Source organism: Pelophylax lessonae, assembly GCF_965119305.1.
Source record: "Pelophylax lessonae genome assembly, chromosome: 7".
Taxonomy (NCBI): Eukaryota; Metazoa; Chordata; class Amphibia; order Anura; family Ranidae; genus Pelophylax; species Pelophylax lessonae.
Window position 1 is genome coordinate 191,698,189 of NC_138774.1, and position 13,210 is coordinate 191,711,398.

General features: G+C 43.8%; 1 protein-coding gene across 2 annotated transcripts in view; it reads right to left on the reverse strand.

The window, feature by feature from the left end:
- CAMSAP1 (calmodulin regulated spectrin associated protein 1) overlaps positions 1–13,210 on the reverse strand; it is a 158,309-nt gene that overhangs the window by 87,206 nt on the left and 57,893 nt on the right. Inside the window, exons 4-6 of one of the 2 annotated variants that reach the window (XM_082262890.1) lie at positions 6,310–6,471; positions 6,026–6,106; positions 3,389–3,421 (exon numbers count right to left, since the gene is read on the reverse strand). In XM_082262890.1, coding sequence (XP_082119016.1) covers positions 3,389–3,421; positions 6,026–6,106; positions 6,310–6,471 — 276 coding nt within the window. The remainder of the gene's footprint in view (positions 1–3,388; positions 3,422–6,025; positions 6,107–6,309; positions 6,472–13,210) is intronic. The other variant, XM_082262891.1, reaches the window with a different exon arrangement.

Genomic DNA, 13,210 nt, shown 5'->3' on the forward strand with positions numbered 1-13,210 from the left:
GTAAATTTACCATGAGACTGAACCCTCCACTGGAGCTTTGTATAGTCAGATCTCAAGTGAGTGAAGACACAGTATATCAGGCAACCAGTCTATCAAGACCTTAGGACTTGACACTTCCTCCTTCCCAGCATTCTAGTGGGAATGGAAGGTTTCTGTGAGACAGGTGGGGATTAAACTTCTGTCAGCTGTATTTAACAGACTGAAGATTGCACCGTATGTGTGGGGAGGTAAACCAAACACCTGTGAGGCAGTCACACCCAGGTAACATATAATAAAAACAATTAGAGCTCATTAATGCAATAACCCCTGAAGATGACCTTTTGCTCGACCCACTACATGAATCCAGCTGAGGAGTAGTGGGGCCTGTAAATCCCCCCACCCGATCCACCTTCTGAGGATCCCCTACAGCCCACAGCACAGGAGTAGGGGATCTTGGCACTAGACAGGTTCATCATCTTCAATGGTAAATAGGGAGAGCCCAACAGTGCCCTGTCACATTAACCCCAACTCAAGGGGACTGAGGAGACAAAAATAGGCTAGGTGAACATCTAGGAGGAAACACGAAAGTAGGTAGGTACAACAACCTCCATCTTACCTGTGTCCTGCTGGTGCCTGTATCCCCGAGCTATATAGTCTGCATTGAATCCAAGATGCAGTATTAGCTCCTCCACCTGTAGCTTCCTCACAGCCCATGCTTGAAATATACACACCAGCTAGCCCTTTCCCTACCCCTACGCAGAAAAAGACGCTTGGAATCAGAGCCTCCGACGCCTGGAAATTACTTTTCCCCTACCAGGATTACTGACCGTGCACCATCTGGCCACACAGGAACACAGACAGGCCACAACCCAATGTAGCTACTGCATGAGCTTCCGACAAAAAATGTCCTTTAGTGTAGACAGTGCACACACCCAGACACCTGGCTGGGAACCCATGCTGCCTGTGCCGGTTCCTGTCAAGGGGGTATGCCACTTCCATTCATGGCCTTTGCCAGGCACAAAAGGAGAAAGGGAACAAAGCTACCACACTCCTGTCTGAGGGGTGGTCTTGGAGGGTCTTGCAGAAAATCCTACTAGCTTCTCCCAGTGGAGCCAGGTAGATAAAATTGTGGGTGGGTAAAAAAAAAAAAAAAAGTGGACTGCAGTCTGGCCATTTCAGTACCCGGATCCTTCTTCAACGCAGCCATGAGGTTGTAATTTATGCAGTATGTGGTCTGGATAAAGCTGTGGGTGGGGAAAAAAAAGCCAGAGAACAGAGGCCCCCCCTCACCCAGATTCAAGGTGATGCGTATCCCCAGTCTGGAGGAAACACAAAAACTGAGGAGTTCAGCAGAGGGATTGCCTTTTAAAGTGTATTGGTGATGTGTTTCCTGTTGAAGGAGGTGCTTCTCTCATGGGCTGTCCTGGAAGACGATTGGGCAAAAGATTTTCCAGCACACTTATTAGCCAACCTGCAAAGCAACCAAATTGGCCATAAGGCTCCTTTTACACTGGTAGAGTAACAGACAGGGGGACCCAATCGGTCCATCTGTGTGAAAGGGCCTTACAGTTTGCATTAAAAACAGAGCATACTTGCTCAACTCAGGTAGCAAAGAGCAGCACACAAAAGTGCCAAACATCAAAACAAGTCTCTGCTCCCCATCCTCACTAGTTGTGGATTGTAGAAGAAACAGCGGTCACATGACCGCGCTTAAGAAAAAAAAAAAGCAACAGAAAAGAAGGGTATTTAGAGACTTTAACTTAACATAAATGTATTTGTTACAGAGTGGTGGCCTTTAGTACACTGAGCAATTTATCAAACTTATTATTCACATACACATTGACTATCATGTTACCCCATTGTTTGCCCCCATTCCCTTTTCCACATCATAACATCCTAACTTACAGGATGGAAGGGGATATATTACTGCCTTCTACAGAAAAATTCAGGATATACCTCTACAGAAATACTTTACATCAAGGGAGCCCCTTTCAGGACTGCTGTCTCTGACTCACTTCTTACCCCAATTCTCAGTGATCTGTAGAGAAGGACACGGATACATGCATCCTGTCCTCATCTATACAATCCACAGAGGATATTGAACAGCCTCCTTCAAATTCAGCATTTGTAATTTTAAATACTCTCTGCTGCTGGAGCACTCTGCTCCTTTCAGGAGGTCAGCACTCCCCTGAGCTGATGCTGGCTATCCTAGTGAACCCAGAAATCCATTACTAATTCAGCTGTACACATTAAGACCCATAACCGCAATGTAAAAGTCAGTCCACTTAACACAATCTTCTAACAAAGGCGAGTGATCCAAATCACCAATTGGTTTCTCACATCCTTCAGGGATGATAGTAGTGAAACCTATAGCCAAGGAGCTTATTCCTGATTTTGATCAGTCTCACTTCTCTCCATACAACCTCTGTAATTTAGTATTAATCCAGCTGGGATTTACCTTGCATGGTTCCAACTGCCACCATTAAGAAAATACAATATTTTGGAAAAAACTGATCTTTAAAACTTGCAAAAAATTTGGAATGCTCAATGCTCACTAAATATTTCAGTTAAAATTTAATAACGATTCCCCTTGTGTTGGGCATTCCACAATTATAATAATAAAATACAGGGAATTAATGTTTCAAGAGAAAAATTTTAAAAAAATCCAACTCTCTAAAATATTTTTCTTTGAAGATTTTTAGAAAGGTCAGGAAAAAGCTAAGACTACTAAAAATGTCCACTCCGAACATTTTTGGGTAAAAACACAGAATTTATTTTACACGCAGCAGGCAATATGTACTTTGGTGAGCACAGTCCCAGCCACAACAGAGAACAGTCACCCTGCATGCCCCCACATACCATATCTGCTACGTATGCAAAGGTTAGAAATACTATACCACTCGTGCATACTCCACGGGTTCCAACATGCAATGCGCTAGGGCATGCATTAGATCAGGCTTAAAGACACAGATGAAACAAGAAACACACAGAGAATGAGACTATTAATGATGGTTATGTGTGATGTTAGCGCAGTGATTAGAGAGGCACAGACGGACAAAACGCACAAGGACTAAAAGGTCAATGGCAGAGCAGATTCTCTTCTTTTGTGTGGATATTATGTACGGAAGAAACTATGAACCAATCTGGTTTACAGCTGAACTGCCTTGCCAGTTTTTCCTGAAATCTTGTTGTGGGTGTAGTGTACAAAGCATGGTCAGAAAACCTGAAGACCTCCATCTGTCTAGGAGCCAAGAGTCTCAGCATGCCAAGCCAGACTCAACGTTTCCTAAACAGCTGATAGGCTTTGCTTTGGCCACAACCTGCTGGAGAATGAAAAAGCTTGACACTAAGATGACTGTATACCATGGTGGGATGAATGAAAGTTTTACATTGAAGGGGAATAACTTACAGGTACTAACTTCCAATACCATTTTGAAGGAGACTTTTCAGGAAGGAAGGAGAACAAATTAGGCAGAAGAAAGGAAAGTTTGGCAGATTAAACGGTACAGTCCTGGCACAGCTGATTAAACAAGTATTCAGAACTTTCCATTCTTTACCACTTTTTCAGTGCTCAAAAGGGCTCTTGTACATGAGCTGGCTGAACCCATCAGTAGATTTCTCCACAAATTTCCTCTGCACAGGCAGCCTAGGTGCAGCGCCCAGCCGACCATTAACATGAATGGCAATATGTTGCACCTGGGCAGAGGAAATACCCTGGGAATTGCATTTAACAGGCTCAGCCAGCCTGTGTGCAAGCCAAAAAAATTCCCTCAAGTACACTTAGACTCAAGTACTTTTAGAAGTTAAACTTTGTATTACATTAATGCTTACATTTACAATGTCTTTTCTAACCTGAAAAAAACTGGCAATTTATACTTCTATATTTCATAGCAGTAAAGTAAATCATGGGTTGCTGCCCAAAGCAAACAAGACCTCAGTTTGTGTTCTCTAAAATGCATAAAACAATGAAAGCTGAAATCTGGATTCTATGGGCAGTTTTCCAGTGTTTAAAAGGCTTGGGTTAAAGTGTATTGCATGCCAAGCAATGTCAGCACAAAAAGGCTTATGAGAAAAAACAAAACCTATATTTACATTATATAATAAACATCCAAATCCATTTTTCCTAGAAGACCTATACATTAGTGAAAAGAGTTAGAGCTGAACTCCAGGCAGATACAAATGGCACAAACAGATGCAGCTCAGTACAGATTAATATATTACATTTTTTTAAAATGTAAGTACTTGAATTTGGCATGCTATCTCTTGCAGTCCCTGTACAGCAGCACTCAGACTGGGGGAGGGAAAAGCAGCACAAGGGCCAATCCTCTGTGCTGCAGTACAAGAAGCATGCCGATTGAAGGAGAGAGCAGAGCGACAGAGAGAAGAGCACATCAGTCTGCCGATTCTCATTTCACTGTCTAGACAGACTTGTTACCAAGATGCAGCAACAAAAAAAATTAGGCCTCCTGCCAGAAAGGGCTATGCAGTGTGGCAGAGCTGTGTATACATTAGAACTGGATGGGCATAAACATAAATCAGGTAGGCAGGTAAAACAGCTATCTTAAATATCATTAATTTGTGCATATAGTTCTTTGCCTGGAGTTCAGTGTTAAACTACAATCTCTAATTTTCAAGCATGGCAAAAAGCATTTGAAGTTACAGTGTAGAGAAACATGCATATAGCCGTCATTGTAAGGGTACTACATATCTGATTGTGCTGAATACTCTTGTATCAAAAACAAAAACTCTTGCAATATATTCGAAAACAAAGGAAAATGCAAGTCAAGACGAAATCCTCAGTGAACCTACATAATACCGAGTCTCTTTGGTATTTCTTGATTTTAATTCAGTCCCTACATTTAGTTTTAAAGTGTTAGCAGCTTTATTTTCCGGCTTCTATACAGTTATTGATCTTAGTAGGTCTACATATTCCACAGATGACAAAATCTGTGAATGTCAAGGGGGAAGAGTAGTGTGATCCTGAATATGCACACAGAACCACTCCCCCCCCCCCCCCCCCAGGGCAGTGATGGTGAACCTTGGCACCCCAGATGTTTTGGAACTACATTTGCTCATGATGCTCATGCACTCTGCAGTGTAGTTAAACATCATGGGAAATGTAGTTCCGAAAAATCTGGGGTGCCAAGGTTCACCATCACTGCCCTAGGGGCTTGCTCACACTATCTACACTGACCTGTGTTTTTCCCACACTGGATAAATCGCAAGTCACTGCTAGGGGACATAGAAAGCAACTGTTTGGTGCATTGTGCAGTGAGCTGTAGTAAAATGCAGCATGTCTGCATCTTCCTGCAGCGAACTGGATGGCACTATTTCACACTTCTAAAGTAAAAAAAAAAAAACATAAGCATTGAGTTATGATGCCCTGCTCCCTTCTGAAGCGGACAGACACAAGCCCGCACAGTAAAATGCTGCATTTTACCACACAGGCTGGTGTGAACCTAGCCTTCAAGAACCATACAGACCTTCAGAGCTACAGTAAACTGAATTCAGATGGATTGCTAGTATTCTGCCACTGTATTCTATAACAAAGTGCCACCACAAGAAAGCATACTCTACCTTACAGTAAATCTGTCATAAAAAAATATGAGGCTGCATTGCTGGCTTCTGAAAATTCTAGTTTCCAAAGCGGTTGTTTTGACCCAGATTTAAATAATTTCTGAACCACTAATCTGGAAAAAGTACATGGAACAGAAAAGTCAGAGCCCTTATCTGCATCCTTATTCTGTGTAAAAATTCCAGTTTACGAAGCCAGAGGGTCAGTATAACAGCCAGGCAACCAGCGGTTTCAGAAAGACAAAGCAATAGCAGCCTGCATGTTTCCTTTGAGACAGGTCATCTTCAAAGTAGGAAATTGCAGTAGCTGCACCAATTGGATTCTGCGCCTGTCTGCATTACCCAAAATCTCAGCAATGCAGAGCTGCAAAAAGGGCACTGAACTCACTGCTAACCAAAACTCTTCTAAAACCCCTCATTTCTAGTAATATCCACGCAATGCAGAAGGAGGAAAACAGCAAAATAAGAATACCTTTTGATGACTGGGGCTCTCAATTATCTGCTGTTTTAATCTTTGCTCCTTCTCCAGAATCTCTCTCATTTTCAGGTTTACCTGTAATATAACATTTTTTGTAATTATACATTTATTATATGGCTTTGACATATTTAGCACTACTGTAGGAGAGCAGTGTTCTATTCACAATAGTCTCTGTGCTAGGAGAGCTTACACTCCAATGATCCTCACTACTATCAGACACTATTACTCATTTATACAGCTCTCCATATTCCTCTTACAAACATTCAGATAGCCCATACCTTATTAATCCAGAAAACCATAGCATCCTCCAAATCATAGGGAAGCTCTTTGGAGGCGCTAAACGTAGAGAAACGCTTGACACTTGCAACTACTTTCTCAATGCTGATCATTTCCACAGTATATGCCATCATCAGGGCATCAATCATGGACATGTGGGCACTCTGAAAATGAAAAAATGAGCATAGGCATATTTAAAGAGGAACTTCAGGATAGTGATACAATCAGCACATTAGAGCTATGTAATAAGCCAAGCAAAACTGCTATTTAGATTTGGATTAAAATCACAAGCGGTTTACAAAACTCAGAATTTTAAAAAATAGTGACATCTCTTTACACATAATTTTCCCTATCCTTGGACTCCAGGATCTCTGAAATGGTGACCTCACTTCCTGTGTTTGTCACCACATACTAGGGCCAGCCATAGACCTAGCATACTAGGGCCAGCCATAGACCTAGCATACTAGGGCCAGCCATAGACCTAGCATACTAGGGCCAGCCATAGACCTAGCAAATTTCTTTCAAATTTCTTTTGTTGACTGGGGAATCCCTCCTGCCGAACCATTGTGTTATCCTGGCAAGGAAAGCTGTCCCCGTCTTAAAAAACACAGTGATTATTGCTAGCGGCTATAACAGCAGCTAGCGATAAACGCATATAACATCCGTCAGACTGCTCAAAATTTCATTCAAAACTTTTGTTTTCAGAACAGTTGTTCGATGTTCTAATATTTATTGATATCAAAATCAACATTCATTTACCACAGTGACGGTAAAATTATAAGGAGCAGGATGGAAAAAATAGTTCCTGAACAAGAACCCCATTTACTGTCAGAAGCTTGTTCGGGAACATTTTTTTATCCTGCTCCAATATTGAATATTAAAAGCAAAACGTTTTTGAAGTACTTTCAAACATTAGTCCTGTAATCGAATGTACTGATGAGAATTTTTATTTCAACATTCCTTCAACAATCTACTGTTGTACCTCTTAAAATGCAGGGGAGGGAAAAATACTTTAAAACCTCCGCTACAAAATAGGTTTTCAAAATACTTTCCTCTATAACAGGGCTCAAAATTGCAAGTCCTGAGCTACTAGCAAGGGCCTTAAGAGTTATTTGCCACCAAATAGCCCCACCCAACCCCTACCCTGCCCCTAAACACGCCCTTGTAAATTACCTCATTAAATTACAGTTAAATGTTTTATGCAGAAGTTACAAAATTAAATATTAACAACTTAAATAAAAGCATATTTCATTGATCTGACTGTGATAAATAAAATAAGGATAAAATATGATTAGCTACTATAGGCACTGTTTGTTTGGCAGGTTTGCGTAGTATAGGACGGTACAGTGACAGGTTTGCGTAGTATAGGGGCAGGTTAGGGCGGTATAGTGGCAGGTTTGGACAGTATAGGGTGGTATGGTGGCAGGTTTGGACAGTATAGGGTGGTATGGTGGCAGGTTTGGACTGTATAGGGCGGTATAGTGGCAGGTTTGGACTGTATAGGGCTGTATTAGTGGCAATATAGTGGCAGGTTTGGGTAGTATAGGCTGGTATAGTGGCAGATTTGGGTAGTGTAGGGCAGCATTAGTGGCAGGTTTGGGTAGCATACGGCAGTATTAGTGGCAGGCTTGGACAGTATAGGGCGGTATAGTGGCAGGTTTGGACTGTATAGGGCGGTATAGTGACAGGTTTGGACTGTATAGGGCGGTATAGTAGCAGGTTTGGACTGTACAGGGCGGTATAGTGGCAGGTTTGGACTGTATAGGGCGGTATAGTGGCAGGTTTGGACTGTATAGTGGCAGGTTTGGGTAGTATAGGGCGGTATAGTGGCAGGTTTGTGTAGTATAGGGCGGTATTCGTGGCAGTATAGTGGCAGGCTTGGGTAGTATAGGGTGGTATAGTGGAGTGTTTGGGTAGTATAGGCTGGTATAGTGGCAGGTTTGGGTAGTATAGGGCAGTATTAGTGGCAGGTTTGGGTAGTATAGGGCAGTATTAGTGGCAGGTTTGGGTAGTATAGGGCAAAATAGTGGCAGGTAAGGACTGTATGCCATGAAAATGTGCTTAGTCACTTACAGCATTGCTGGATAGGAACACAACACTCTCAGGGCTGGTGTTGTCTCCCCTCAGCTTTAGTGAATGAGTTTGGGAGGAATGGAGGGCAGCCACACCCCTGTTTCCACCCACCAACTCTGGCTGCCTCGGGAGATATTAAAGACTCCAGAGGGACAGCCAAACATAATTGGATGACAGGGAGTGTTAAAGGGTGCTTCCCCCGCACCGCTGAGCCGCCTGTTGACCCAATCGACTTGGCCAAGATGCAGGGCGACTGGGAAAGTGCAGGGGTCCCCCCCATGCAGCTGGGGCCCCTGGGCAGTGCCCAGGGGTGCCGCCTCATTAAGACAGCCATGCACGGCACCCCCTTCAATAGAGCTCCACAATTACCCTCAGCTTTTTTTCTACTCACCTAATCTGGGGGAATATTACCAACTCAGTTTTAGAGAGGTTAAGTTTGAGGAAGTGGTGCCAAAATCCATATTGAAATGTCAGTTAGTAGGTTAGTAATTAGAGACGAGGCTAAAGGGCTAAAGGAGTGATGTGAGTAGAGATAGATTTGGGTGTGATCGAAAGTAGAGGTGGTATCGGAAGCCATGGGAGGTTATCAAGGTATCAAATGACCAAGGGAGGAGGTGTAGATAGAGAAGAGAACCAAAAACAGAGCCTTGGGGGACCCCTACAGAAAGAGGAAGTGGAGAGAAGGAGACAAGAGTTGTAGGTAAAATTGAAGGAGCACTGTGATACGTAGGAGAACCAATATAGAGCAGAAACGTCGAGGCTAAGAGTAGTTAATTGAGAAGGAGCGGGTGGTCAACAGTATCAAAGGCTACAGCAGGCATGCCCAACCTGCGGCAGCGCGGGAAGGGCACGGCAGCGTTTTATTACTTATATACCTTAACTATAGTATATATTTTATATGCGGCCCGAGAAAATTTCTCTACACCCAATGTGGCCCAGAGAAGCCAAAAGGTTGGACACCCATGGGCTACAGAGAGGTCTAGTAGTAGTGGCCATTTGTTTTAGTAGTTAGTAAATTGTTAGTAAGTTTTAGTAGGGCAGTTTCTGTGGAGTGCTGCGAGCGAAAGCCAGATTGTAAGAGGTCAAGAAGGTTGTTTTAGTGAGGTAGGAGTTAAAACAACTGTAGACTAAGTATTCTAAAAGTTTATAGGTAAATGGGAGCAATGAGATAGCTATTAAAATTGTTCAGGTTGGTGGGGTCCAATGAGGGCTTTTTAAGTATGGGAGTGATCTGTGCATGCTTAGAGGAGAAGGGGAAGGGGACGGTAGATAGTGAAGATGTGAGTGAGAGAGCATTGGATAGAATAAGAGGGTGACCATAGAAGTTGCGAGGGACCAGGATCCAGGGGACAATTGGTTAGGTGGGCATCATAGAAAAGATTTGTAACCTCTTCAGTAGTAGGCAGTTCAAGACAGGAAAGTGTTGACTGTGCTGTTAGATAAGGTATGTTAAGTGGGGAAGATATCTGCATAGTGGAGGTGTCCTCCTGAATTGCAGCAATCTTTTTTTTTAAGTGATTGGCAATCTCTTGGGCAGTGAGTGAGTTAGTCAGTAGAGGGGGTGGGGGACAAAGCAAAGAGTTAAAAAGGTAGAGAAGTGTTGAGGAATGAATGACAAGGTATTAAAAGTGAAAAGTAGGTTTGTTTGGCAGCATGGAGGGAGGATTTGTATTTTTTAGAGGACAGATTTATATAGGGTGAAGTCCTGCAGGGATTTCGTTTAACCACTTAAGCCCCAGCCCTATTTCGGACACTTTTTGTTTACAAGTTAAAACCAGTATTTTTTCCTAGAAAACTATTTAGAACCCCCAAACATTATATATAATTTTTTAGCAAAGATTCTGGAGAATAAAATGTTGGTCATTGCAATATTTTTTGTCACGCGGTATTTGCGCAGTGGTCTTTAAAACGCCATTTTTTTTGGAAAAATTTTGAAAAATCACATTTCACTGCATTTAAAAAATACTAAACAGTAAAGTTAGACCATTTTTTTTGTATATTGTGAAAGATGGATGTCACACCGAGTAAATAGATACCCAACATGTTACAGTTTAAAATTGCGCACCCCCCCCCCCCCCCCCCCCGTGGGATGGCGTAAAACTACGGTCAATAGAAATCTCAATAGGCGACGTTTTAAATTTATTTAACGGTTACCAGTTTAGAGTTAGAGTGTAGTTTTTTATTTGTGCCCGCGCTCTGGCGATACCTCACATGTGTGGTTTGAACAGCGATTTCATTCACGGCTCGACTTCCTTATACGTTTTTTTTTGTGCGCGAGCTAACGGTGACGGCTAAAATTTTTTTTTTTTCCTATTTTATTTTTTTTTTTAACTTTATTACAGGTTTTATAAAAAAAAAATCTGATCACTTTTATTGCTGTCACAAGCAATGCAAACATCCCTTGTGACAAGAATATGCAGTGACAGGTACTCTTTATGGAGGGATCGAGGGTCTAAAAGACCCTCGACCCCTCCACTACACTTCCATGTATGCAAAACGCCGAAAACTGCGTTTTTAAATACAGCCGTTTTTTTAATTTGCCGCCTTTTGCACCACAGTAACCCGAAGTGACGTCATGGACGCCCCCTCCGTGTTATGTCATCGTTTCCGGCTTTGATCGGGACTCCATCCAGCCAGCGGACGTGCCGGCTGGGTGCTCGGGGCTCCCGGTGGGACGGGAGCCCGAGCAAAGTCACCGAAGGTGGCGGGAGGGGGGGGGGGGAACGTCCCCTTCCGCTCACCTGGGTAATGATCGAGCGGCTCCCGAGCCCGTTACCGACGGAAAGCCGACCATTGGCTCCAAACCACGGTACCGGGATGGTGCCTCTAGCTAGAGGCATCATCCCGGTATACTCCCGCAAAGTCTGCCGACAAAAATATACGTCCGTATGCGGTAAGTGGTTAAGAGCACAGCAATGTCTCTTGAGATTTTATGGTGTCAGTTTGCCAGGGTTGTATTGGTCAGGGCCCGATTCTGCGTGTAGTTAGAGGAGCAAGTGCGTCCAGTGAATAGGAGAGTGAACTGTTTTAGACCGAGGTGGCAAGGTCAGGACGTGGCAGGGATAAGTTTGTGTCAGAGGTGGTCAGGAGCAGACCAGAGAAGGATTAAAGTGGCAAAGGTTTGTACAAGCAATTGTTTACTGCGTGGAGAGATAGGTGGCTGGAGACAAGAATACTGTGAAACTGATGAGGTTATAAGAGAGAGGAACGGGGTTTGGCGAGGTTGCCAGGAGTGCAGAGTTGGGAGAATACAATGTCAAGGGTATTACCTTCAGAGTGGGTGGAATGTGTGTCCATTGTGTTAGGAAGTTGAGCTGAAGGTGGGCTGTTAACATTACTGGGGATATTAAAGCTAGCAAGAATGATAGTTAGCACCCTGCTGCCAACTATACATGTTGCACTACGTGCCAGGGTAAGCACCTAGTCCAGGGTCCTTTTCCGGAAGTAAACATTTAAAGCTGGCCCCACACAGTGGAGTCCAGGTACATCCCCAAGGTAAACACGGAGGGTAACCAATCCAGAAACTGATAGCCCAGGGCAGTAAGCAGTTCAATTTAATTTAAAAAATGGAATGGTTAGTGTAAAAAATAAATAAATAAAAAATCCATAACCTCTGGACACTAGCAAAAAACTCAAGTCTCACTGAGTGGACAGGGTTATATATAGGGTGCACTCTGGTAAAAACACTTGCTAGGGCTGCCCCCAATCACCTGAAGGTATCTGCATGTAGCAATATTTCCACGCCTGGGTCTGCCATCAGTACTGGTAACACTTCCAACACATTTAAGTTGTGAACCCAGGTGTGAGAGCTGAGACAATGACCATTCCGGCATCTTTGGTTTGTTTAGTTTTATTGTATTTAGGGGATGGGAAAAGGGAATGAGTGGGATACTCCTCTGGCTCTTCTAGGCTTAACTAGGACTTAGTACAAAAAAATGTTTACTAACGCTGTCTTGGTGCCAGCTGAATGCCGACCAGCGCTTTCTAACGCTTCAAATGCTACTTGACTGAACAAGTGCTGGAACCTTGACTTTAACTTGTCTGTTAGCTCAGAAACTCCAGGACTGTAGAACTCTTGACTCCTGATACTTGATTTAGCTCAAAAGTCACTGAACAGCTCCCTTCTAACCCTTCACTGGCTGAGGTAGCTCCTTGTCACTACTTGTGCTGATGCAACTCTCAACTCTGTACACTTCACACTATACACTGACTCTTCAGGGCCCAAACTGCAGGTAACCCCTTCTAATACTTCAGGGTCCTCCGAGTAGGCACCCCCTTTAACAGTTAGCTGACTCCTGGATCCCTAGAACCTTCTCCGGAGTGGTCCCCTCTGACACTAGGCAGACCCCTAGGGGCAGTCCACAGTACTTACGACCTTTGTAGGCTTTCCTGGAACTGGACCCCTCTCTCTCTCTCTCTCCGCTAGGTCTCGGCACAGTGGATCCCGTCTGCAGCTCAGCTCCGCACTCTTTTGGATCCCCAGGTCGCCACCCAGGACACCCGCTTCCTCTGACAGGAGGAGAGACAGCTGTACTCTCCCCTCCTGGGACTCTGCGTCATGCGTTCCTTCAGAACTTATACCCACTCCCATAATCCTCTGCGGCAGAATTTGCTTTCTCGGGGTAGATACAGGCCTGAGTGTGTCTCTGGTTGGGTTTCCTCCACTGTCCAATGAGAATCCTCTCATGGAGCCAGTGGGGAGACTCCCCTCTAAGCAGACACACCTGGGAGACATGACATCCTGCTGAAATCATGGCCCTGCTGTTAGGCAGCCAAGACCCACTATACTTTTACCTAGCACCTACCTGTAGGGTGCTACATGCATAAAAG